This window comes from Pseudozyma flocculosa (assembly GCF_000417875.1).
Source record: "Pseudozyma flocculosa PF-1 unplaced genomic scaffold scaffold00026, whole genome shotgun sequence".
Classification (NCBI taxonomy): Eukaryota; Fungi; Basidiomycota; class Ustilaginomycetes; order Ustilaginales; family Ustilaginaceae; genus Pseudozyma; species Pseudozyma flocculosa.
In genome coordinates this window covers 70,970-93,013 of record NW_006920894.1, presented here as the reverse complement: position 1 = coordinate 93,013, position 22,044 = coordinate 70,970, and the positions used below count along the sequence as shown (strand labels likewise).

General features: G+C 65.3%; 5 protein-coding genes across 5 annotated transcripts; 2 read left to right on the top strand and 3 right to left on the bottom strand.

Moving 5' to 3' along the window:
- Positions 1-100: 100 nt before the first annotated feature.
- Positions 101-1,578, bottom strand: PFL1_06416 (uncharacterized protein; the record flags this gene model as incomplete). The annotated part of the gene is made up of 4 exons (XM_007883958.1): positions 101-694; positions 822-1,161; positions 1,275-1,293; positions 1,506-1,578. 4 exons carry the CDS (start codon positions 1,576-1,578, stop codon positions 101-103), a joined length of 1,026 nt encoding a protein of 341 aa, XP_007882149.1.
- A 1,375-nt stretch (positions 1,579-2,953) lies between these two features.
- On the top strand, positions 2,954-4,557 carry PFL1_06415 (uncharacterized protein; the record flags this gene model as incomplete). Its single annotated transcript, XM_007883957.1, has 2 exons — positions 2,954-3,949; positions 4,075-4,557. 2 exons carry the CDS (start codon positions 2,954-2,956, stop codon positions 4,555-4,557), a joined length of 1,479 nt encoding a protein of 492 aa, XP_007882148.1.
- Positions 4,558-4,996: 439 nt separating this feature from the next.
- Positions 4,997-6,538, bottom strand: PFL1_06414 (uncharacterized protein; the record flags this gene model as incomplete). The annotated part of the gene is made up of 3 exons (XM_007883956.1): positions 4,997-5,766; positions 5,880-6,151; positions 6,255-6,538. The coding sequence occupies 3 exons, from the start codon at positions 6,536-6,538 to the stop codon at positions 4,997-4,999; spliced, it is 1,326 nt and encodes a 441-aa protein (XP_007882147.1).
- Positions 6,539-9,575: 3,037 nt separating this feature from the next.
- PFL1_06413 (uncharacterized protein) lies at positions 9,576-13,513 on the top strand (the record flags this gene model as incomplete). Its single annotated transcript, XM_007883955.1, has 2 exons — positions 9,576-10,621; positions 10,726-13,513. 2 exons carry the CDS (start codon positions 9,576-9,578, stop codon positions 13,511-13,513), a joined length of 3,834 nt encoding a protein of 1,277 aa, XP_007882146.1.
- A 1,066-nt stretch (positions 13,514-14,579) lies between these two features.
- Positions 14,580-20,776, bottom strand: PFL1_06412 (uncharacterized protein; the record flags this gene model as incomplete). Its single annotated transcript, XM_007883954.1, has 2 exons — positions 14,580-20,304; positions 20,424-20,776. The coding sequence occupies 2 exons, from the start codon at positions 20,774-20,776 to the stop codon at positions 14,580-14,582; spliced, it is 6,078 nt and encodes a 2,025-aa protein (XP_007882145.1).
- Positions 20,777-22,044: the final 1,268 nt, after the last annotated feature.

The following is a 22,044-nucleotide window of genomic DNA, read 5'->3' as shown; positions in this document are numbered from 1 at the left end:
GAGAGCAGTATGGGGGGTTCGAAGTCGTCCATCGATGGCCGGCGCCTCCCAGATGGGCGAGACGCGACCAGCCACGAGGACGGCCGAAGCGACGCTGGTCCTACGTCGCCACCACCTCGCCCCTGGCGGCGGCGGCGCGGACGGGCTCAAAGTAGGCGTGGTCCTGGGCCTCCTTGGCCGTGAGCCGCTCCTGGTGGTCGTACCTGAGCAGCTTGTCCAAAAAGTCGATGGCGTCGTTGGAAATGTACCGCTGGTTCTCGGAGGTGATGAAGCGGCTCCACGGCTTCCGCTGGTAGCGTCCGAGGATGTCGTCGTACTGCGGGTCGAGCTCGATGTCGTACTTTTCCAGGTAGGCGTACAGCTCGTCGGTGCCGAGCACCTTGCAGATCTTGACGAGCTGGTCGTAGTTGTCGTGGCCGTGGAAAAAGGGCTCCTTGCGGAAAATCATCGACGCAAACATGCATCCCAGCGACCACATGTCGAGCGAGTAGTCGTACTCCTGGAAGTCGACCAGCAGCTCCGGCCCCTTGAAGTAGCGCGAGGCCACGCGCACGTTGTACTCGGTGTAGGGGTGGTAGAACTCGGCCAGGCCCCAGTCAATCAGCCGCAACTTGCGCTTCTCGTGGTCAATCATGACGTTGTGCGGCTTGACGTCGCGGTGCATGATGCCTCTCGAGTGGCAGAAGTCGAGGGCCTGGCCGGGGAAGGACGGGTTGGTCACGAGTTGGAGGTGAAAAGCAAGGGCGGAGAGGGGGAGCATGTCGGGTGCCGCGCGCAAGCAGCAACTCCCCCCTTTGGCTAGGCACGCTCGTCGTACTCACCTTGAGCAGCTCAAAGATGTAGAACCGCACGTCAAAGTCGGTGAACTTGGGGTATAGGATCTTGAAGTCGGTGTTGTTGACGTACTCGGTGATGATCGACGGCGTCTTGGACTGCGGGTCGCGCACCACGTCGAGCAGGCCGACGACGTTGGGCCCGCCGGCGAGGTTCTGCAGAATCTTGATCTCGCGCTTGATCTTCTTCTTCTTGACCGGCTTCAGCACCTTGATGATGCACTTTTCCGGCAGGCCCCCCGACGTCGCAATGTTGACGCCCTCAAACACCTCCGAGTACTTGCCTCGCCCGACCTTCCGCAGCACCTCGTAGTTGTCTTGCGTGCCCCTGCGGTCGATCGAGGGTGAGGGGGTGGAAGGTGGAGGGTTACAGGCGTGTCCGGTCAGCCTTCAGTCCAACATCGCGAGCGACACATACTGGCCAGCCAGGCACCGACTCACCATTGCACCGCGAGGTTGTCTGAGAGGGGCAAACGATGAGTGGGGGGAAAGCAGAGGGAGCGAGGTCAGCCGAGAGTGCCCGTAGTGGGGCAGTACTTCGAGGCATCCGTCCGCAGCTAAAGGCGAGGCCGGCACGCGAGGCAACAGGCCATGATGCGGAGCCCCTCAGCCTCCGCTTGCGAACTGAAGCCCGGCCAGGACGGAGCGCCTTCCATGCCGCCCTGGACTCACCATAGTCCCACCACTGGCGACCAAACTTTTCGTTTGCGCCCGCATAGACCCTGGCGCAGCTCTTTCCGCCCATGATGAAGGAGTCCCGCTCTGACGGTGGCCGGGACTAGGTGCTCTGGTTCGTCGTCAATGCGCGGTTGCGAGGGCACAAGAAGCGCGCAGCCGGAGAGGGATGGATAGCCGGAAGCCTAAAGTCGACCCTGGTCCCTTGCTGTCTGTCTGCAATCTGCCCGGGCTGTCGATCCTTGCGAGAGTCGGCCGCAAAGGAGGGTGGTGATGGCAAGGTCGTGGCAGCAGCGAAGCGCGGGGAGTGGTGGTGGTGGTGATGGTGATGGTGATGGTGATGGTGATGGTGATGGTGATGGTGATGGTGGTCACAGCGGTGGAGGCGGCAGCGGCTCGGGCGTGATGGCGAGCGGCGACGATTCGGAATCTGCAAAATTGGAGAGGCCTAGCAGCAAGCACCCACCCAGCACGCGGCGGCCCACCAGACCTGGCCAGCGGCGAGCCTCAGGCGGGTGACCGACCTGGCGTGATCGTTTGAGATAGGGGAAATGTATTTGCGGTATATGTGTGCACAGTGATGCCCCTTTGACATCGAAGTCCCGGCTAGCTCAGTCGGTAGAGCGTCAGACTCTTATCCAGAGCCTCTGCGATTGTCGCAGAAATAAATCTGAATGTCGTGGGTTCGAGCCCCACGTTGGGAGATTCTTTTTTGTCCCTGACGATACCCCTCTTTTAGATACTTCCGCGCTGCGCTTCTGGAAGGTAGGCCTCAAGTGCACTCCTGTTATCGTTTCTAGTCGCTTTGACAAGTGGGGTGTCCTTGTGCACGACCAAGGACGTCGAGAGCGCAAGCGGGGCGGCGGCGTGAGATGTCCAGGTTGGGCGCTTTTTGCGGTACCGTATTCGCGCGAGTGAGGTGGCTTGCGGAAGCCGATGAAAATCCCAAATTGGGCGGGGCCAGGCGGGGCCGCGCGAAGAAGAAAAATCGGCCACGACAGGAACCGGAGCGAGGCGAGGCCAGGCGGGCCACCAGGCGAGGCGAGGCGAGGGGGGAAGAAGAAAAAACCTGGGCGCTGGGCTGGGCTGGCCTAGGCTGGGCCCAACAGGCTGAGGCCAAGGGCGGATTACCATCACACGATCACCAACGCCAAAGCAAACCAAAAGGCCTTTCTTCCGGACCGCTCGCCTCCTCTCCAACATCAGCCCTTTCTGCCCACCCTCCAGCCTGGACATTGTCACGCTCCATCTCTCCCTCGTCTTGGTTGCACGCCGGATCACGACGCTGCAAGGAGCGGACCGCCAGTCGACTCGAAGCCTTCTTTTCCGACGCTAGAGAGGCTGCGTGCTGCGTGCCATCCTCACACCGCCACCCTTGACCTTTCAGCACCTCGCTGTTCTCCTCCTCCCCCCTCCATCACCTCCTCGCCGCGCCGCGCCTCGCCATGTCCTCGAGCCGTTCCGTTGCACGCGCAGCCAGGCCGCTGCTCCAGCACTCTTCCTCGGCGCCCCGCTTGAGGTCGGCCACTCCTTCGACCTCGGCCATTGCTGGTTCTTCTAGCCCGCTCGCCTCGTCGTCGGCCGCCTCGTCGTCGGCCGCCTCGTCCTCGTCCTCATCCTCCTCCTCTGCCTCGTCGTCGGCGCTCCACACCTCGTCCCACCGCGCTGCATCACCAGCCGCCGTGGCGTCGACGGCCGTCGCGGGGGGCGCATCCTCGTCGCCCCTGGACCGCCACGCCCCCGCCTCGCACCTGCCCCAGCTCGCTCGCAAGGACGCCGCCCTCTACGCCGCGCTCCGGCCACCACCCCTCTCGGCCGTCGCCGCCCTCGCCGCGCGCCTCAACCTCCTCCCCGCATCACTCGACGCACCCACCCGCTCCCGCCGCATTCAGCTCGTCTACCAGGCCTGCACCCACCCTTCTTTCCAGGAGCTCGTCAAAAAGGCCGCAGAACAGGGCGGCCTCCATCTCGAGGTCAGCGGAGCCGGCCTCGTCCGGAAATCCCCAGAGGCCAACCCGCTCGACTCGCTCCAGTACCTGCCGCAGCAGATCGCCTCGCCCGACGCCGACGCACCCGCCGCCGCCGATGCCGGCCTCGCCAACCGCGCCCTCTCGACCGTCGGCAACTCGCTTCTCGGCATGATGGCCTCCGAGTACCTCCACCTCCGCTACCCCAACCTCCCCACCCGCGTGCTCAAGGCCGCCGTCGCAGCCTACGTCGGCCCCAGCACCCTCGCAGACGTCGCCGGCGAGATCGGCCTCGGCGGGCAGGGCATCCTCCGGTGGAACAGGCAGGCGCGCGTCCCCACCCGCTCAGCGCCCGCACCCACAAAGGGCGACATCGCCGCCAAGAGCGCGCCCAGCAGGACAAGAGGTCTGCTCAGCAGGGACGTCTCGGCCGACGCCATGCGTGCGCTCGTCGCCGTCATCTTCCAGGAGCTCGTGAGTAGGCGCAGACGGCCCCGGATGTTTTTCCCTGTCTTTCAACCACTGACCTTGCGAGACGGATGCCGCTCCCACTTTGCTTTCGTGCCCCCTTCTGTCCGACACTCTCCTCCACCCACCAGGGCCTGTCTGCGGCGCGCCACTTTATCACGACGCACTTCCTCTCGCGCAACCTGGACCTGGCGTCGCTGCTCAAGTTTGCCGACCCAAAACGCGCCCTGTCAGCGACGTGCGCCAAGCACGGCCGCGAGGCGCCCCAGTCGCGCCTGATTGCCGAGTCGGGACGGCTGAGCATCAACCCCATTTTCGTGGTGGGCGTCTACAGCGGCATGCAGAAGGTGGGCGAGGGGAGCGGCAGCTCGATCCGGATGGCAGAGTACCGCGCCGCCGAGGATGCGCTGCGCCGCCTCTTTCTCGCCCAGACGCCCATCGAGGACCTCAACCTGCCCTCGACGACCCTCGATGCCGTCTACGGTCCCAAGGACGGGAGGAAGCCTTTTATCCCGTCGTCGATCCCCGTCTATGATGGCGCGGGAAAGACTTACTCGCCCCTCCCCCTTGGTGCCTGCGAGGTCCTCGAGGCGGCTGGAAAGGACCGTCAGTAGGTGTGTCGGGCCGTAGCCACGACGTAGGGGTGAGCGGGGTTACGCGAAACGCCCTCGTTTCTCCCTCGCTCGCTCCCCCCTTGCCGATGCATGGTTTCCCTCCCTCGTCCTACCTCTCTCTCTTCGCCGACCTTGGCATGTAGTAGTCCATGCGTCCAGCATGTTTGGAATGCCACGAGTAGAAACAAAGGAGCAGTCGCAGCTGGCCGTACAATCGCCTGCTCGCTCGCTCGCTCGTCTTTCGATTTCCTCTCTCGTTGAGTAGGAGGGGGCAGCCAGAGGGCAGCGCACGGCTGTCGAGAGATGGGCGGGACAAACCTCGTCAGACGCGACGAGCACGAACAGCTCAGCTGGAAGGGAGTTAGAGGGTTATCGTTGCCGCCTATGCCGGCTCCAGGATGGTACAAACAGGGAGACGACGGCACCGTGTACAGCAGGGTCAGACGACATCGTCGAAATCCTCCTCATCATCATCGTCGTCATCGTCGTCATCGTCATCATCATCATCATCATCGTCTCCACCACCGCCACCGCCACCGCCACCGCCCGCTTTGGCCGATTGCTCGTCCCTCTTCTTCTTTTCCTCGTCCTCCTGCTGCCTCTTCCTCTGCTCCTCTTCGTCCCTCTTCCTCTCCTCCTCCTTCCTGGCGTTGCTAAACTCGGGCTTGAGGCTATAGTTGCCCACGTACGGACCGCGCTTGTGCAGGTCGGCGATGCTGCCGAGCACATCGCGCAGGTAGCTCTCGGGCTGCTGCGTCTCGGCGCGCAGCTTCTTGAGGCTCCAGTACTGCCACTTTTCAAACAGCCCAAACAGCACGTCGAGCAGCTCGTTGCGCGGGATGCGCGCAAACTTTTCCGTCCCGCCCGCTCCACCGCCGCCCGACGACGACGACGAAGAGCCCTTGGACGGCTTGGCGATCATCTGGTTGAAGCGCGACTTGCTCGCCTGGTGGCCCGAGCCCACGCCCGCGACGAGCATGTTGGCGCGCCCCGCATCCGTCTGGTCGAGCATCTTGATCGTCCGCTTGGGCTTGGACGCCTCCTCGCGCCGCTTGCGCAGCAGCTCGCGGTACTCTTCCGAGATGCCCGCTCCGGACATGAAGCCGCTGCCCAATGAGCCCGGCTTGCGGTCCGACGACGACGACGAGCTCCGGATCTGTGGCTGCAGCGAAGCCTCGTTGGTGATGGTCCCGCACAGCGCCGTCGTGCCTGCCGGATTTGGGGGTCAGGAGTAAGTGGGGCGGGCATCAGTACGGAGGGGTTCAAACGTCAGCGCAAGAGTGCTCCGTGCACAGCTGGCCGAGGGCGTCACCCAGACTCACGCCTTCCCTTGCCTCTCCTCCTTCTCGCCTCTTCCGGCGAGGCGTCGTCTTCGAGCTTGGACGTCGATGGCGTCTCTTCTTCAAACTTTTCCTTGAACGCGTACAGGTTGCGCTTGACGGTCGAGACCGAGTCCGAGGTGAGCTTGAGGTCGTAGGCGCGAGGGATCTTGTTCCACTGCGCCGTCTTGTTGGGCGCACCGTCCGAGGGGATGGCGGGCTGCGGCGGCTCGGGTAGCAGCAGCTCCATGCGCTGGTGGCCCGTGTGGTCAGGACTGAGACGGGGCCGCGAGCAGGGGGGCAAGCAGAAGAAGCGGCGTTAGCTTCGATTCTGCCGGTACTGCCTTGCGGACAGTGGCAGGAGACTCCGGTACTCACTCGTAGACCCTGACGGTGCCGAGCCTGAGGTCGTCCTTTTTGATGCTGCTCCACGCCTGGATCAGGAACTTGGGGACCTTGACGAGCCATACCTGATGCTTTGCCTCGGTGGTGTCGAGATCCTCGTCTGGCTCTGGCGAGAGGCGAGAGTTGCGGAGGGCCTGTTGGTCTGCCTCTGCGACCTCGTCGTCGCTCCTGGTGCGCTTTCCCAGCGAGGTCGACGAGGGTGCGCCGATGGCGGGCCCAGAGTCGGCGATGGGCTCGATGTCGTCCTCGTAGGCCATACTGTTTGCTGCGGCAGGTGTGATGGGATGTCCGTCGATCCGAGTATAAGAGCGCTGGCTGACGGGGAAGGGCAGAGCGGTGGCGTCGGGCAAGGATGGCGGAGTGCAGTGACGACGAGGGGTGTGGTGTGGAGCGAGAAGGCCAGGGCCAGGGTCCCGCCCGAGCTTGGCTCAACAGACTGAGGGACCGAGCGAGCGAGCGAGCGCGCGGGCGATCGGGTCCCCTTTCTGATCGGGCACCACGCTATCGGCATCGGAAAGCCAGCCCCTGGCCGGCGCGATCAGGGTCCAAGGCGGGCTGCCAGGCCCTTCCATCGGAAGCTGGTCCGAGGCTGCCGGCTGGCGCGTTTGAAACCCGTCCCCTGTCCGACGATCGCGCGCGACCGACATCGGCGTCGGCGGCGGCGGTCTCGACCTCGGCTTCTCTCGCTAATCGACCGCTCCGCTGCGAACCGTTCCGGGCCCGGGTTCAGCAAGAGGACAGGCTGGGCAGGCAAACGAGCGACACCCAACGACGCGATCGCAGCCAACCCGCGTACGTACTGCTAGCTCGATCTGCTCGCTCAGCACGGTGGTATCCCGCTCCTCATCAGTTGGTCGAGCAGTAGTAGTAGCACGCAGTAGTGTCGGACGGCCTTGCGATGGAGAGCGACAGGAAAATGAGAGAAGTCGCTCGATGCCATGACATGAACCCACCCGAGTCCCCGGGTCCCATGTGACGAGGAGGGGCGATGCTGCGGTACATACGGCAGCGCCGTACGCGCGCTCGGTCGGTCAGTCGGTCGGGCCTGCGAAGGATCGCGCAGGCTACAGTACGCGAGGCAAAGCAAGCAAGCAAGCAAGGTTCCAGAGCCAGGGTCTCGACCCACCATATCGGACGTACGTGGCCAGCTGCTGCTGCTGCTGCATGGCGATCGTAAACCTTAGCCCTGCCTGCTTGCCGGCCCAGCCAGAGCGTACCGCAACGGTACGGACAAGCTTGCGTTTAGACCTGCCAGCCGCCTGCCCCGATCCTCGTCGACCATCACCATCCGCCAGCCGGTTCGCCTCAACTGTGGCCACGCCGCTTGCGACAGGAAGCAGCAAGCCGCAGCGCCTCCTGTTCGACCGAGGCCGTACGTCCAGATGGCCGGGTGAGCATCGCAGTGACCACAACAACGGGCTGGCCTGGTTCGATCGACGGGCCGCTGCTTCGTCGGCTGGGAGAGGAAGCGCGCCCATGAGGACGTGGCATGGCAGCCAGCAGCTGATAGAGGGGAGGAGCTAGGCTGGGCGGCGGCGAGTCGGTAGGGCCATCGGCGGCCATTGCATCATAGGAGGGCCGGCCCGCGAGCCTGCCTGACGACGGCGGCGGGCCTGCCTGCCTGTCTCCACCTGCTGCCTATCTTCTTCCTGGCCTGGTGGCTGAAGTGGCCTAACCCGATCCTGCCTGCCTGCTGGTTGGGCCCTCTTGGTTTGGCCGGTGCAACGCCCTGGCCCTGGCCTGGACACGCAGGCAGGCACGCAGGGCCCTGCAGCCTACGCAAATTTTTTGAGCCTGTCCTGGCTGGCCTGGCTGCCTGGGCCGGCTCTCGCTCTCTCTTTTTTTTTCGGTTGGCTAGGCCAGCTGAGAACGCGGGGGGCGGTCTAGGCGCTGGCGTAGCCTGCCTGCTTGCCCTTGCCTGCCTGTTGAGTAGCGCTGGCTGCGGTTGGTGATGCGGCGCGTTTGCTGCTGCTGCTGTCTGTCGTCTTTGAGCGGTAGATCGCCTTGACCCGCCTTCCGCACTTACCACCATCCATCCCACGCAGGCCGCCGCAATTGCCCTGCTTGCTCCTTTCCCAAGCCCTCGCTCTTGTCGCCCCACCTCAGCTCCGCGCCTACTCTCTCTCTCTCTCTCTCTCTCTGCCTCTCGCTTTGCGGCTCGATCCGCTCGTTGACCGTTGGGTCAGTCACCCTGGCCGGCCGTCGGAAGCCGTCCGCCTGTTTGTTCCAGCATCGGCGCCTTTATTTCCTCTTGGTTCCTTGCTCGCCCTTGCTTCTCCTCCCGGGGCCGGCCACGCGGACAACACTACTCTTGTGCTTCACTGCTCCTGACCCTGCAAACGACCAGGCTAGGGCAGACCACGACGACAGACGCACGCACGCACGTACGCAGCCACCACGGCATCCCCTTGTCCGCCTGCGCCGTCGGTACACCCTCTCCCATCGCTCGCTTCTCGCCCATCGATCTCGATTTCGGCACCCTTCCGGCCTGCGGACGGATCCCGCCATCGACGCCGGCTGCTGCATCCATCAGCATCCCCTATTGATCTCGCTTCGGGTCGACAGGGCCGCTCCCGGTGTCGGCTTCCTGCACTCGCAAGTGTCGACGCCGTGTTGGCTGGGCGAATCCTGGCCCAGCTGCAGACGCACCCAGCCCTCGGCATCCCCACTTCTCTCGTTCTGCCTTCCCTGACGGCAGGTAGCAGCACCGTCCATCGACTTGATTTTCATTTACAGACAACAGACGAGGGCCAGCGAGTTGCATACAGAGCCAATAGCCTGGTCAGCACGATCTCGACGCCAGGATCGGTGTCACGGCCAAGCCGCATCGTCCCGCAACAACTGTAGCTTGGCTAGCCTGCCCAGCCAGGTGGCTCTTCCTGTCGGCGTCTTCCGACTTGGTCGGGCGTGCCCGTCTCTTGACCGCCGTTGGCGCCATCTGTACGGCATCCTCGGTTCAGAACCACTCGGTTCGCTCGTCGGGAGGGTCCGCCTACGCAGTCTGCTCTCCTGCGACACCGCCCGTTCTTCAACGCGCACCATCTTGCTTCCATCGAGCCTCCAATCGCGCCGCTGGGACGGGCCGAGCCTAGCACGCACACCATCCATCGGGGCAGTGGGAACTGGACCGACCTTGCTGCACAACTGAACGTGCTGGGCAGTCGGCAACCTTGCTCGCACTGCAGAGCTGCCGGTCTTGACGATCCAGGACAAAGACGGACCTCCGGCGAAGAAAACGGCTGACGTGTAGCGCGGCCGTGCCTCGTTGCGGCAGCAAGAGAGCGCTTGGTCGCCATGTCGGGCAGCACCTCGGCCGCCCCGCCGCCTTTTCAACCTCCCCTCGCACCTCGCTCCCCTGCCCTTGCCACCACCACCACCTCGACCCATACCGCCCCCGCCCCTGCCAATACCCCCGCGACCAACGGAGAAGCCAGCAGTAGCGCCGCGCCTGCCGCAGCTACGTCTTCCGCCGAGAGCACAGCTGGCGCCGCCGCCGTGCGCATCACCAAGTCGTCTCCCGCTTCGCCAGCACCTCTGTCCTCGGGTACACCAGCATTGCAAGGCTCCTTAGCCCCACCACCGCCAGCAGCATCGGCACCAGCATCGCCGCATTCGACGCCTCAACCGTCTTCTCCACGGCCGCCGGCGCTTGCCAATCGACCTGGCTCGGTTGCCACTCCAGCATCCACGACAGCCGCAGCGTCGGCCGCACCTGCAGCCTCACCATCGCAGCCAGCAGCTTCGACTTCCAGCTCGATGGCGGCCAGCCAGGTCGAGGCTGCGCCCCCGCCGCCTCTTCTGAACGACGCCCTTGGTGCAGCGACCATCGCACACAGCCCTGCCGCACCATCCTCGACCGCGCCACCGGCATCTTTGCCAATGGCTGCGCTCGGCGCCATGTCTGCCACCGATGCGCAGCGCTTTGGTCTCGGGCACCTGCAGGGGATGGGCCCGGGCAGCTCGTATTCATCGCCTCTGCAGGCCTTCCGACCACCCACGCATGTCTCTCAGCCCCTGCCTCCTCGCACCATCGCTCCGCAACCGCCGGCGCAGGCTGCCGCAGCGTCGAAACCCGGCGCGCAGGGCGACGTGGCTCAACCCAGCAGTGTGGTGCCGAGGTCGACGCCGACTGTCGCACCCGCAGCGACGACTGCCCCTTCCGTGCCGAAGCAAGACGCTGCCGCTGCCTCGGCCCGGACAAACTCCTCACCGGCTTCAGCGGGTGCATCGTCCTCAAATCAGAGCAGCGCTCCGTCAACCTCTGCCTATGCCGCAAGCGATGCTGCTCGGGCGATCCCGACCAATAAAAACAACCCGGCATTCCTCAACAAGCTCAGGAGGTGAGTCGAGCCGCCCAGCAGGCAGCGCTTGATCTTGCCCCTTTGGGTTGCGTCGACTGACTTGGTCATCATCTCCCCTGCCCCGATGCCTCTGCCTCGCACAGCATGGTCGACGATCCAAACACCGACGAGCTGATCCGGTGGTCGCCGGACGGCGCCTCGTTCTTCGTGCCAAACCACGTCCGCTTCGGAGACGAGGTGCTGCCGCGGTTCTTCAAGCACAACCGCTTCTCGTCGTTCGTTCGGCAGCTCAACATGTACGGCTTCCACAAGGTGCCGCACCTCCAGCAGGGAGCGCTCAAGCACGACTCGCCCACCGAGAGCGAGCTGTGGGAGTTTTCCAACCCAAACTTCCACCGCGATCACCCCGAGTGGCTTGCCCGCGTGCAGCGCAAGAAGGGTGTTCGCGACCACCATCACGACGCCGACAAGGAGAAGGAGCCGATGAGCAACGAGCTCACCCACCCCGCGTCGATGCTCAAGGGCGACTTCGGCCTCGGTGCGGCGGCAAACGGCGAGCAGGGCGCGCTGCAGCTGACGAGCGTCCTCAACGCCATCAACGCGATCAAGACGGCGCAGAATAGCATCTCGACCGACCTGCGCCACCTGCAAAACTCCAACCAGAGCCTCTGGCAAGAGGCCATCGAGAGCCGGCAGCGCGCAAAGCGGCAGCAAGAGACGATCAACAAGATCTTGCGCTTCCTCGCCGGCGTGTTCGGTGCCCAAGACGGCGAGGACGGCGCGAGCCACGCCGCCACCGTCTCGGCTGCCAAGGGTCGTGGCGGACCCGGATCCAGTGTGCGCCCGCTGCGCCCGGACCGCCTGATGATCGAAGATGGCAGAGGCGGCGGTGGCGGCCTCAACGACTTCAGTAGCATGGAGCTGCCACTCGAAGATGAAGAGATCGAGGAGCTGCCCGCCGCCATGCGGTTCTCGAACGAGGACAGCCCGAAAGGCAACTCCCCTCCGCAGAATGCCGATCCGGCATTCAGCTCTTCCTCACGCTTCACCGCTCTGGGTTCGCCGCCGAGGAAGCCGGTCAGTCTGCCCGACTTTGCGCCCGAGGCCGTTTCGACGCCGGGCGGGTCCCGCCGGCTGTCATCGCAGACAGGTAATTCAATTCTCAACGCCTTGACCTCGGGCGAAGGCAGCGCATGGCTCGCCAACCTCTTTGGCGCGGGCGCGGCAAACCAGGGCGGCACCAACTCAGCCGCCTCAACCCCGGGAGGCGGCTTTAAGCTTGACCCGCAGATGGTGGCGGCGCTGCAGCAGGCTATCGCGAGCGGCAACAGCAGCGGCGATCAGGACTACTTTGCAGGCAGCAGCACCGGCGGCAAAACCAACGGCGTCGATGACTCGCGCTTTTCTTTTGAAACGACGCCGCCGGCGAAAACGGCCGCTACATCTCGAGCCTCGGGGAAGGGCAGGAGCAAGGCCAACGGCGCGAGCAAGGGCAAGGCGCAGCAGCAGAGCAAGGCGCAAGCCAACGGCAGCCTCGAGCACGACGCTCTGTCCAAGGTCGCCGGGCTCTCGCAGGCATTGGTGCACTCGCCGTCGCGCACGCAGCCCAAGCTCGCCGGAGCGAGGTCGCAGTCCGGCTCCAACCTCCCTCTCGCCCATCACGCCGCCAGCCTTGCTCCGGACTCGTTCCTCGGCGCAGCGGACGCCGCCAACAACCAGCAGGTCGGCCTGCCGCTCGCGCGGGTCACGCGTGACATCCAGGGGACGGCGGCAGACGTCGATCAGGTGCAGAACAGCATCAACTCGCTGGTCGAGAGCCTGAAGCTAGACCCGAGTATCCTGCAGTCGTTCGCGAGCAGCAACACGGCAGCCCCCGCGGCACCCGGCGGCCCTAGCCCGGCCTCTTCGATGGGACAGACGCCAGGATTCAGCAGCGGCACCAACAACAACAACAACAACAACAACAGCGGCAACAGCCGTAACGGTGCCGACAACAAGAGCTGGACCCACCTGACTGCAAATGCCCCGGCCGTGGACCAGGCCTTCCAAGGGTTGTCGTTGCCGGATGCGTCGCAGCCGCCTTCGGCCTACGCGGCCAACGCGGTCGATGCCGGTCTAGCGCCGGCTGTTGGCGTTGACGGCGGCGTGCCTTCATCCGCCGTCGCTCCGAGCTTGAACGGCGGCGGCGGATTGGACGCCGACTTTGACGTCGACTCATTCCTCAACCAGTTTGTCGACCCCAGCCAAGCACCTGGTCAGAGCCCGGCGGCGTTCCATGCCGCCACTTCTCCGAGCAACGGCATTGGCGGGGACGGTGCTGGCGGCAGCGACAGCAGCATCTTTGGCACGGGCCTGGGCCTTGGCGGGATGCTGGACGACCACGACGGCATCGGCACCTCGCCCTCGTTTGCCTTTTCGCCGGGCACGACGGCGGCGTTCCTGCAGGGCGGGGATGCTGGCAACGGCCTGTCCGACGTGTTTGGCACCGGCGCTCCGTCGACTGCCATCAATGGAGCGGGACATGGCGGCGAGGTTACTGCAACAGCCAACACCGCGACCAACTCGACGGCTTCGTCGGCGCACTCGACGCCCGTGGTGGGCTCGTGGGGGATCGCGGAACCGACATCGTCGACGCCGCTCTCGGGCAGCGTCGGCAGTGGCGCCGCCGGACAGGCGACGCCCATGTCGATTTCGACGCCGCCTCCGTCCAACGGCGCCGGCACCGGCGTCGGTGGTCGCGCGCCGTCGTCGCTGTCGCTGAGCAACGACCGGATCAAGAAGCGGAAGTCGACGACGGTCGAGAACGCGACGAGCAGCGACGAGGTCGAGTTTGACTCGATGTCGTTCGGCGCGGCGGGCGCGGCGCGGAGCGGCAAAAAGACGAGGAAGAGCCTGAGTCCCTCGTCGGCCCGTTCGACGGCGGCGCCGTGAGGGGTGATCGGGGTGAGGCTTAAGTCGAGCTGTGTCGCGCTCTCTCGATCCGTCGCCAAGGGGAAGTCTGATGTGCGTACCATGGCGTCGAGCCCGGTGCCAGAGCAGAGCAGGGAGGTGTCCAGCAGGCATGAGGAGAGAGAGAGGGAGGAGGAGAAAGATGATATCGGTCGGGTAGCCACGAAGCTGGGGGTTTTCTTTTCCTTTCGCTTTCGCTTTTCCGTTGTCCTTGTACTTGTATGATCCGTCGCCGTGACCGATGAGATGCAGATGACGATGAAGATATCGTGCTTGTCTGTTTCTAGTCAGTCGCTTTCTGGACGCGGGTCGGGGGGGGGGGGGGGGGGGAGGGGGGAGTGCGGGCACACGCCCTCTCGATCAAAATTTGGTGGGGGACCCGGCTTGCGGCGTACGCACGTCCAGCTCGGCTCAGCTCAGCTCAGCTCAGCTCAGCTCAGCCAGGCGGCCATCATGGATGCACGTCCGCAACCCAGCCCGCCGCGCATCCCTGCCCCATCCCTCCGCATTTGCATTTTTCATCCTTCCTTGGCGCCTCTGTCAGGATCAGATCCTCGGCGCACGCGCACGAACCAAACGAGAAATCAGAGGGACAACCTCTCAAACCGCGAAACCTCCAAAGCTCGGAGGCTCGAAAGCGAGAGAGAGTAAGAGAGAACGAGAGGAAAAGGTCCATTTCAACGAGGCTCGGAGCGAGAGAAGAGAGGCGGGTGCTCGAGGGCGCCAAGGAGGTGTCTACGACGTTGTGTCAAACGAGAGGGCCACACCCGGCCGAGCAGGGCGAGAGGGGGTTGACAAAAGGAGCGAGCGACGCAGCTTAATCGGCGACGAACGAGGTGACCATGTGCATGTCGTGCGCGGACGAGATGGAAAAGAGATGTCGAGGGAGATGAGCGAGCGGAGATGGAGCGATATAATAATGGTGAGAGAGGAGATAGAGAGGCCTGGGAGGAATGGGAGCAGAGGGAGAGGATGGGTCTGGCGATCGGTGAGGCGATTGTCCAGGCGAGAGTAGGAAAGGAGGGGGAAGGGGAGGGGACCGACGCCGCTACTGGGCCGCTCCGCTTAGCGTGTCGTCAATCGCCTTGTTGATGGTCGCCTTCTTGCCCGCCAGGTCGGCGTTGGGGAAGCTCGCCGTGACGGCCTCGCGCACGCTGCGCTTGGTGACGCTCATCAGGTTGGGCTGGTTGGCCAGGTAGGTGCGCACCGCCGCCTGGAGATCCTCGTCGGACGGCTCCGCCGACTCGCTGACCGGCAGCTGCGTGGGCGCTGGCGCGAAGGGGTTGCCGCCCGTGTTGAGCGTCGAGAACGTCGACTGCGGTCGAGCCATACCCCCCTGGCCCCACATGGCGCCGCCCGTCATCTGCTGGGCCAGCGGCATCGTCGAGTTGCGGTTAAAGTCGTCGGACGCCGACGGCGAGTGGCCGCCCATGGGCGGCAGGACGGGCGGCATGCCGTACATCGACTGTGCGCCGCCGGGAGCGGGCATGCCGTACATCGAGGCCGGCGGTGGCGCGGGCCCGCCGCCCATGCCGTACATGCTGCCCATGGCGGGCATGCCGAACATCGACGGCGTTCCGGTGCCAAACTGCATCGACGGGTTGGGCTGCTGGGCAAAGTTCATCGAGCTCATCCGCGTCGGACCCTGGGACCCGCCGCCTCCGAGGCGCGAGACGCTGTTGGAGGCGGCGCGCGAGTGCGACTGCTGAATGACGTTGGTGTCGCGGAAATAGTCGGCCTCGTACGACGGGGCGCCATACTCGGAGCCGGCGGCGGATCCGGCGTAGGCGCTGCCGGCCTTGTACATGCTCGGCGGGCCGCTGTGGGGCACGGCGTAAGAGTTGCCAAACGGACCCAGGCTCTCTGCCCCCGTCATGCCGGAGCGGACCGAGGGGGCGCCGCCCTGGTCCCAGACGTCGCGCTGGTACTCGCTAAACTTCTTGACGGGGATCATCGAGTCGTCGTAGGGCTCGTCGTCGGTGCCGGCGATGATCTTCTTGGCGCCCTTTTCGCCCACGACGATACGCGTGTTGCCCCACGAGAAGTCGTCCATGTGCCAGAACGAGTAGAGGGGCAGGAAAAAGGAGAAGACGGGGTAGGCCAGGACGTAGATGACGAGCCAGCCGATGTACTGCCACTGCCGCTTGACGAGGAAGATGATGGCCTGCAGGCCGTAGACGGCGGCGATCATGGCAATCGAGATGATGGGCACGGCCGCCTTGCCGGTCGAGGTGATGACGATGAGGTAGACGAGGTAGATGGCCGTGGCGGGGAGGATGATGGTGCCGATCAGGTCGATGAAGACGATGAAGCGCATCGAAAACAGGCAGAAGCCGCAGAGCTCCTCCATGAGCACCAGCTCGGCCAGGTTGTGGATGGTCGAGTTGATCCAGCGACGTCGCTGCGAGAGCAGGACGCCGAAGCGGTCGGGCGCCGCCGTCTGCGCCTTGGCGTCCTGGATAAACTTGGTGCGGAAGGCCGGGAAGTGCTTGAGCACCAGCGTCGTCAGGTAGCGGTCCTCTCCGAGGTGGAGCAGGTTTTTCTTGTGCAAGGTGTCGACGCGGTTCTCGGAGTAGTCGTCGATGATGCGGTTCGAGATGAAGAGCGGCCGGCCCTTGTCTGAGCTGCGGATGCGGTACATCGAGAAGCATCCGGGCAGGCAGGTGACGCTGCCAAACAGCGACTCGAAGGCCTTGGACAGGTGGTGCGAGATGTAGTACTCGTACACCTGGATCATGGTCCACCACGAGCCCTCGGCGTTGTCGAGGCTCGTCTCGCCGCAGATGGCGATGATGCGCGAGTCGTCGGCGCAGACGGCGACCAGCCTGTTGAGGCCCTCCTTTTCGACCGACGTGTCAGCGTCGACCATGAGGATGTACTCGTAAAAGGCCGGGTCGATGCCGATGACGTTCTTCATCTGATGGTAGATCTCGAGCTCCAGCGGGTACATGGGGGCATCGAAGTGGACGCGGTTGAGGTAGCGCATCAGGAGGATCTGGGTGTCACGCTTGCCGCGGTTGCCGGGCCTCGACCTCTCGCTGGGGCGGCCCACCTTGACGACGACAATGTAGGGCACGACGTGACCCTCGAACTCGTAGAGGCCCGAGTAGACCTTGCCGTAGTTGAGCTGCTTGGAGCCTTCGGCGACCGACTTGAACATGAGCGGTTCGGGGTCGATCTTGGGGTCGACGCCGAGGATGTCGAGCACGATGCGCGGCGTCGGACGCTCGTTGCCGCTGCCGACAATCATGCCGTCGCAGATGAGGAAGAGGAGCTTGCGCTTGTCGTCGTACTGGAGGCCCGCCAGCGAGTCGATCGTCTTGCGCAGCTCGTCCTCGCCCTCGGTGTAGCACGGCACCTGGCAGATGACAAACTTGTCCTGCTGCTCCGGGTTGCGCTTGGTGCCCAGCTGGAGCGCCGCGACGAACTTGGCCAGGATGGTGGCGACGAGGATCAGGGAAAAGGCGAGCAGCAGGTAGTTTTGCACCTGGCACCTCGGCGTGTCGCGGAAGTCGGAGCGGCCGCGGTAGAAGACGTTGTCCAGGCAGGCCTGGGTGGCGCCGCGGTAGGTCTCGTTGAGCGCGTTCATGGCCGTGTGGAAGTCGCCGGTGATGTCCTGGCCCGCCTGGCTCTTGAACAGGTCGCTGACGCTTGAGTCGAGGAACTTGTAGGCGGCGTTGGTGCTCTGCAGCGAGAGCGTGTTCATGTAGTCGGTGAGGTCATAGAGCTTGCCGTTGACCGTGGCCCAGTCGTTGTACTCGCCGCCGCGCGAGATCTCCTTGCCCGTGTAGACGAAGTAGCCCTTTCGGTAGCGCTTGATGTAGGGGATCAGGCGGTCCGGGTACCACTGTGGGTCGGCCAGCTTCGACGACTGGTCGCCCTGCAGCCGGCCCGAGGTGTGGACCGCCTGGGTGATGGTGGGCGTGTTGTTGGCGTTGGGCTGCAGCGCCAGGCTGTCGTCGGTGACGAGCAGCTGGCAGCCGACGCTGAGCGGGACGGGGAAGTAGTTGGTGAGGTCCTGGCCCGCCAGCATCAGCATCGTCGTGTCGTCGGTCTGCAGGTTGGCAATGTCCGAGTGGTCGTTCTTGTAGAACTTGGTGAAGTCGTACACAGTGCCGTGGATGGCGGCGTAGTAGTCGTCGGTGCCCGCGTGCTGGCCCAGCTGGTCGGCGGTCCAGGCCTTGTCGTAGTCGGGGCAGAGCAGGCGGCCAAAGACGATGACGTAGAAGAGGATGACGCCGCAGATGAAGGCGATGAGGAAGCAGATGGTGAACTTTTCGCGCCACGCCATCTGGACGTCGGGCCGCTTCATGCCGCCGCAGCGCGACAGGCAGAACGACGGGATCCACCACGTCACGAGCCACGTGAGGCGGACCCACCACCGGCGGATGGCCGTCGTCGGAATCTCTTCGACGGCGTCGATGGCGCGGTTCTCGAGCGCGCCGTCCTTTTCCAGCGTGCCAATCAGGCCGGCGTTGGCCTCGCCGTAGGCGCGCTTGTCGTACTCGGAGCCCCAGCCCGCCAGGCTGTCCGGCGCGCCGCCCTTGAGCGACCGCTCGTCGCCCGGGGAGCGGAAGGGGTCCGACACGTTCGACGGCCGGCTGAGCAGCAGGTCCTCGGCGCTGGCGTCAAAGCCGGCCTTGCCGTCGGCGAGGTCCGACTCGCCATGGTTGTTGCCGACGCCGAGGAACCGGCGCTGCTGCTGCGGGTCCTTGCCGTCCGGCGGGTAGGTCGGCGATCCCGACGAGCGGATCTCGTCGTCGTCCCTGGTGCTGGCAGCGAACGTGTCCGGCTCAGTCGACCGCACCCGATCCTCGAGCCTCCTCCAGGTCGGGTACGACAGCCACACCTGGCTGTTGCCCAGCCGAAAGTCGATCCCGTCGCGCAGCGCGTTGGCGATGGCGAACGCCTGAACCTTTTCCCTTTCCTCGGAGACGCCCGCCGTCATAGCGGCCGGGATGACCCAGTCGCTGTACCGCAGGCAGAACTCGTCGTGCGGCATGCCGTAGACGAAGTCGCTCTTCTTGCGCGCCACCATCTCGGGCAGCGCAAGCGCCTTGACCTGGCTCTTGACGCGGCGGCTGTCAAAGGAGCCCGGCTGGGAGATGTCGTTGGGCCGAAGGCAGGTGACGTTCCAGATCTGCCCGGCCTGCGCCATCGTCGCGAGGATCTCGGACACGCAGGCGTTGAGCTGGCGGGTGACGCCGTAGACCTTGTGCGAGTCGAGCAGCGGCTCGACGGCCTCGTCGGGCTGCAGCGGCGTAGGTCTCCTCAACGGCCGCACCGAGACCTGGGCGGTGACGATCGTGTTGGCGTCGAGCGGGTGCGACTCGGTCGCCAGGCTTGGCCCGGCGAACAGCTTGGCGACAAACGGGTTGATCGCCCGTCGGAGCAGCTGGACGAAGGCGGAATCAAAGAGGTCGAGGTCGCGCTCGACGAAGCCATTGGCAGCGTACGAGCACGTGCCCTGGTAGTGCTTGACGCCAAAGGACGGGATCGACGCCTGCTGCGCGCCGCTGCGTGAGGCCACGTACGAGCCGTGGGCGACGTGGCGGTCGAGCTCGTTGAGCAGCGAAGCGTCGTCGTCCTCGGCGGCGGCGCCGGAGCGCACCTTGTCCACCGCCGCGTCCAGCACGCCGAGGAGGCCACCGGGCATCCGGTCGGACGAGGTTCCGACGATGCTGCCGCGCAGCAGCTCGACGCAGGCCGAGTTGTCGCTGTAGGCCACGTCCGTCGGGCAGACGCCGTCGTCGATCTGCGCCTTGGCGCGCGGGTCAGAGTCGTCAAAGGTGCGCCTCAGCGACCAGTTCTCGACGAGCTCGGCCAGCGTGTTGAAGGCAAACTCCTCGAAGCGGTCGGCCTGCTGCCCGCCCGGCGGCGCACCGCCGATGCTGCCGCTGGCGCGCGACTGGAAGCCGGGCGCATCGAGCTGAACAATGTGCGTGGGGAAGGCCTCGTCGGAGCCGGGTGCAATCTTGTGGTTGGCAGTCTCGACGACAAAGGCGAAGAGCGTGGCATAAAGGTCCCGCATCAGGCTGTCGCGCTGGGCTGCCGAGGCCTCGGGGCCGAGGAACGAGTTGACCAGCTCGCGGCGGACGAAGCGCGACTTGCTCGTCAGGGCCAGCTCGAGGTCCTCGGCGGGCACGCCGAGCAGGTCGGCCACGTCGTCGAGCACCGCGCGGTTGGTGACGTGGGACGCCTCGGCGGCCTCGTGGGGCTGCCCGAACTCGAGGTTGCCGAGGAGCAGGATGGCCGAGAGGATGGTAAAGATACCGTTGACCTGCTTCTGCTTGAATCCGAGCACCTTCATGGCGGCGCGGAGCTCGTCCATGGCGATGGCGTCGTCGCTCGAGGGCCCGCCGGGCAGGCGGTAGCAACCGGAAGAGGCGAGCAGCGCGTACGAGGTGACATCGTCGAGCTTGAGGGCGTCGCGCTCGTCGGCGCTGGCACCGGCCAGCAACTGGTAGAAGACGTGGAAGGTGCGCTCCTCGGGCGCCAGGCGGTTGACGCGGCGCTTCTCGAGGCCAAACGTCAGCACCTTGGCCGCCGAGAGGCGTGCGGACCGGTCATAGTGGAGCTCGAGGTAGCGACCGTGCCGGGAGGCGTTGCCGTTGGCCTTGGTCTTGGCGCTGCCAAACGAGTTGAGCAGCACGTCGAGGCTCTTGACCTGCTCGGCGAGGCGGAGCTCGCGCTTGCCGCTCGACGCCGAGAGGCGCAGGAGCTGCTGCGTGAAGAGCTTGGAGGTGTACGACTTGCCAGAGTCGGTCATGCCGCTGCGATGACGGGTCAGGGTCAGAAAAGAGGAGCGGGGCAGGGACCAAGCAAGGTCAGCGTCCCTGCGCTCGGTATCGAGCAAAGCGCGGGGCTCGGCGGGCGAGGCGGTCCGACTCACCCAAAGACGACGCTCTGGGACTCTTTGCTCCTCTCCATCATGTGGTAGACGCGCGCGGCGAGCTCGTAAGGGTGGGGCGGCAGCGCGTCCTCTGGGCTCTCGGCGCGCTGCTGCTCCCACTGCGCGTTCCTGTAGCACTTTGCCTTGTACTCTTCGGCGCTGGCATCGCTGAGGTTGCTGAGGGGGCGGAGCGGGTTCACGACGACGAGGGTGGTGGAAGAGAGGCGGGTGTAGGGCTGCTCGGCGCGGAAGCGCTGCTGGAGGATGAGCGAAAGGCCATCCTCGGACGGGGTGCCGTTGGCGGCCAGCAGAGAGACCAGGTCTCCACTCTGACCCGCAGAGTTGTGAGCCATGGCGGCGGCGGCGGCGGCGGACGGACGGTCAGTCGGTCAGTCGACTCGCGAGACGACGAGAGACGTCGTTTGCTCGGGTTCGGATCGATCCGCGGCTGCTGGTGGCTGCTGAACCGTGCCGGACAGAAAAGGTCAAGGGTGAAGGGGGTCGAGGATGCGCAGGTCGCAAGCCCGTCTCTGACTGTCCGAGACGCTGCGACTTGCCTGGAGGCGACGCCCGTGGAAGCCCAGATCTATCGGATCTGGTCCGCGATGGTTTGACTGGTCGGTGCGGCGATCCCGTCGAGTCGAGGTCGAATGCGGCGAGTCCGAGACAACAGGGGTGGTGGCGATGGTAACGAGGCTGGGACGGTGGCACCTAGCGGGCGGATGGTCTCCGATCTCGCCTTGGGCTGCTGCAGGCGGGCTACGCTACCCTGCGATTCGGTCTGCTGGCCGTTCGGATACGTGGCCGAGGAGGCGGAATGGAGCTGCGCTGCACTGCTGGCTGGACTCGGACCGTCTGCGGCGCCCTGGCTATGCTCTTGCTTGCTGGAGAGATGACGGAGCGGTGCACTCGTGGTCGAAAAGGGGTGGGCGAGGATGGTGATCAGCGAGAAGGAGCAACGACGGGCAGAGCAAGGGATCAGAGGGGGCCCGGGGCGGTGCCACCCACGTAGAGCGGGCAAGCAGGCAGCGGCACCAGCACCAGCCCCCAGGCCCGGCAGCTCCTCCTGTTGGAAGGGGGGCCCAGCGCACGCCAGGGTTTGGCTGGCCGGCTGGTTGGCTGGGCTCTCTGGCCCGGCCTGGCCCTGGCCTGCCTGGCGAGAAAAGCAAAGCGGTGGGCGTTTGGGCGCCGGCGGTTGTCTGATCTGTGCCCACACCCTGGCGCCCTGCCTGTGGCCGCCTGCAGAATTTTTGGAAAATCTCGAGGGCCGCCTCCGCCTGCCTGCTGGCCTTGCTTGCCCTGCCTTGCCCCCCATCTTGCTTCGCCCTCGCCCTGGCCCTCGCCGCCCTCTCCCCCGTCGGCGGCGGCCAAATTGGCCTGGCCTGCGAGTGCTGCGACGTCCAGCCCCTGCCCGCCCGCCTGATTGCCCCGGCTCTGGGCCTGGCTGGCGTGGGTGTGGGTTGGTGGGCGCGGCCCCCTTCGCCCGCCCCCTGCGGCTCGAATTTCAAGACAAAGGAGGTCCGCGCCAGACGAACGGGCAGGCAGGCAGGGAGGCGAGGCCGGCCTGGCCAGGCGAGGCGAGGCGAGGCCAGGAGGCAGAGCCAGCAGCACGAGAGACAAA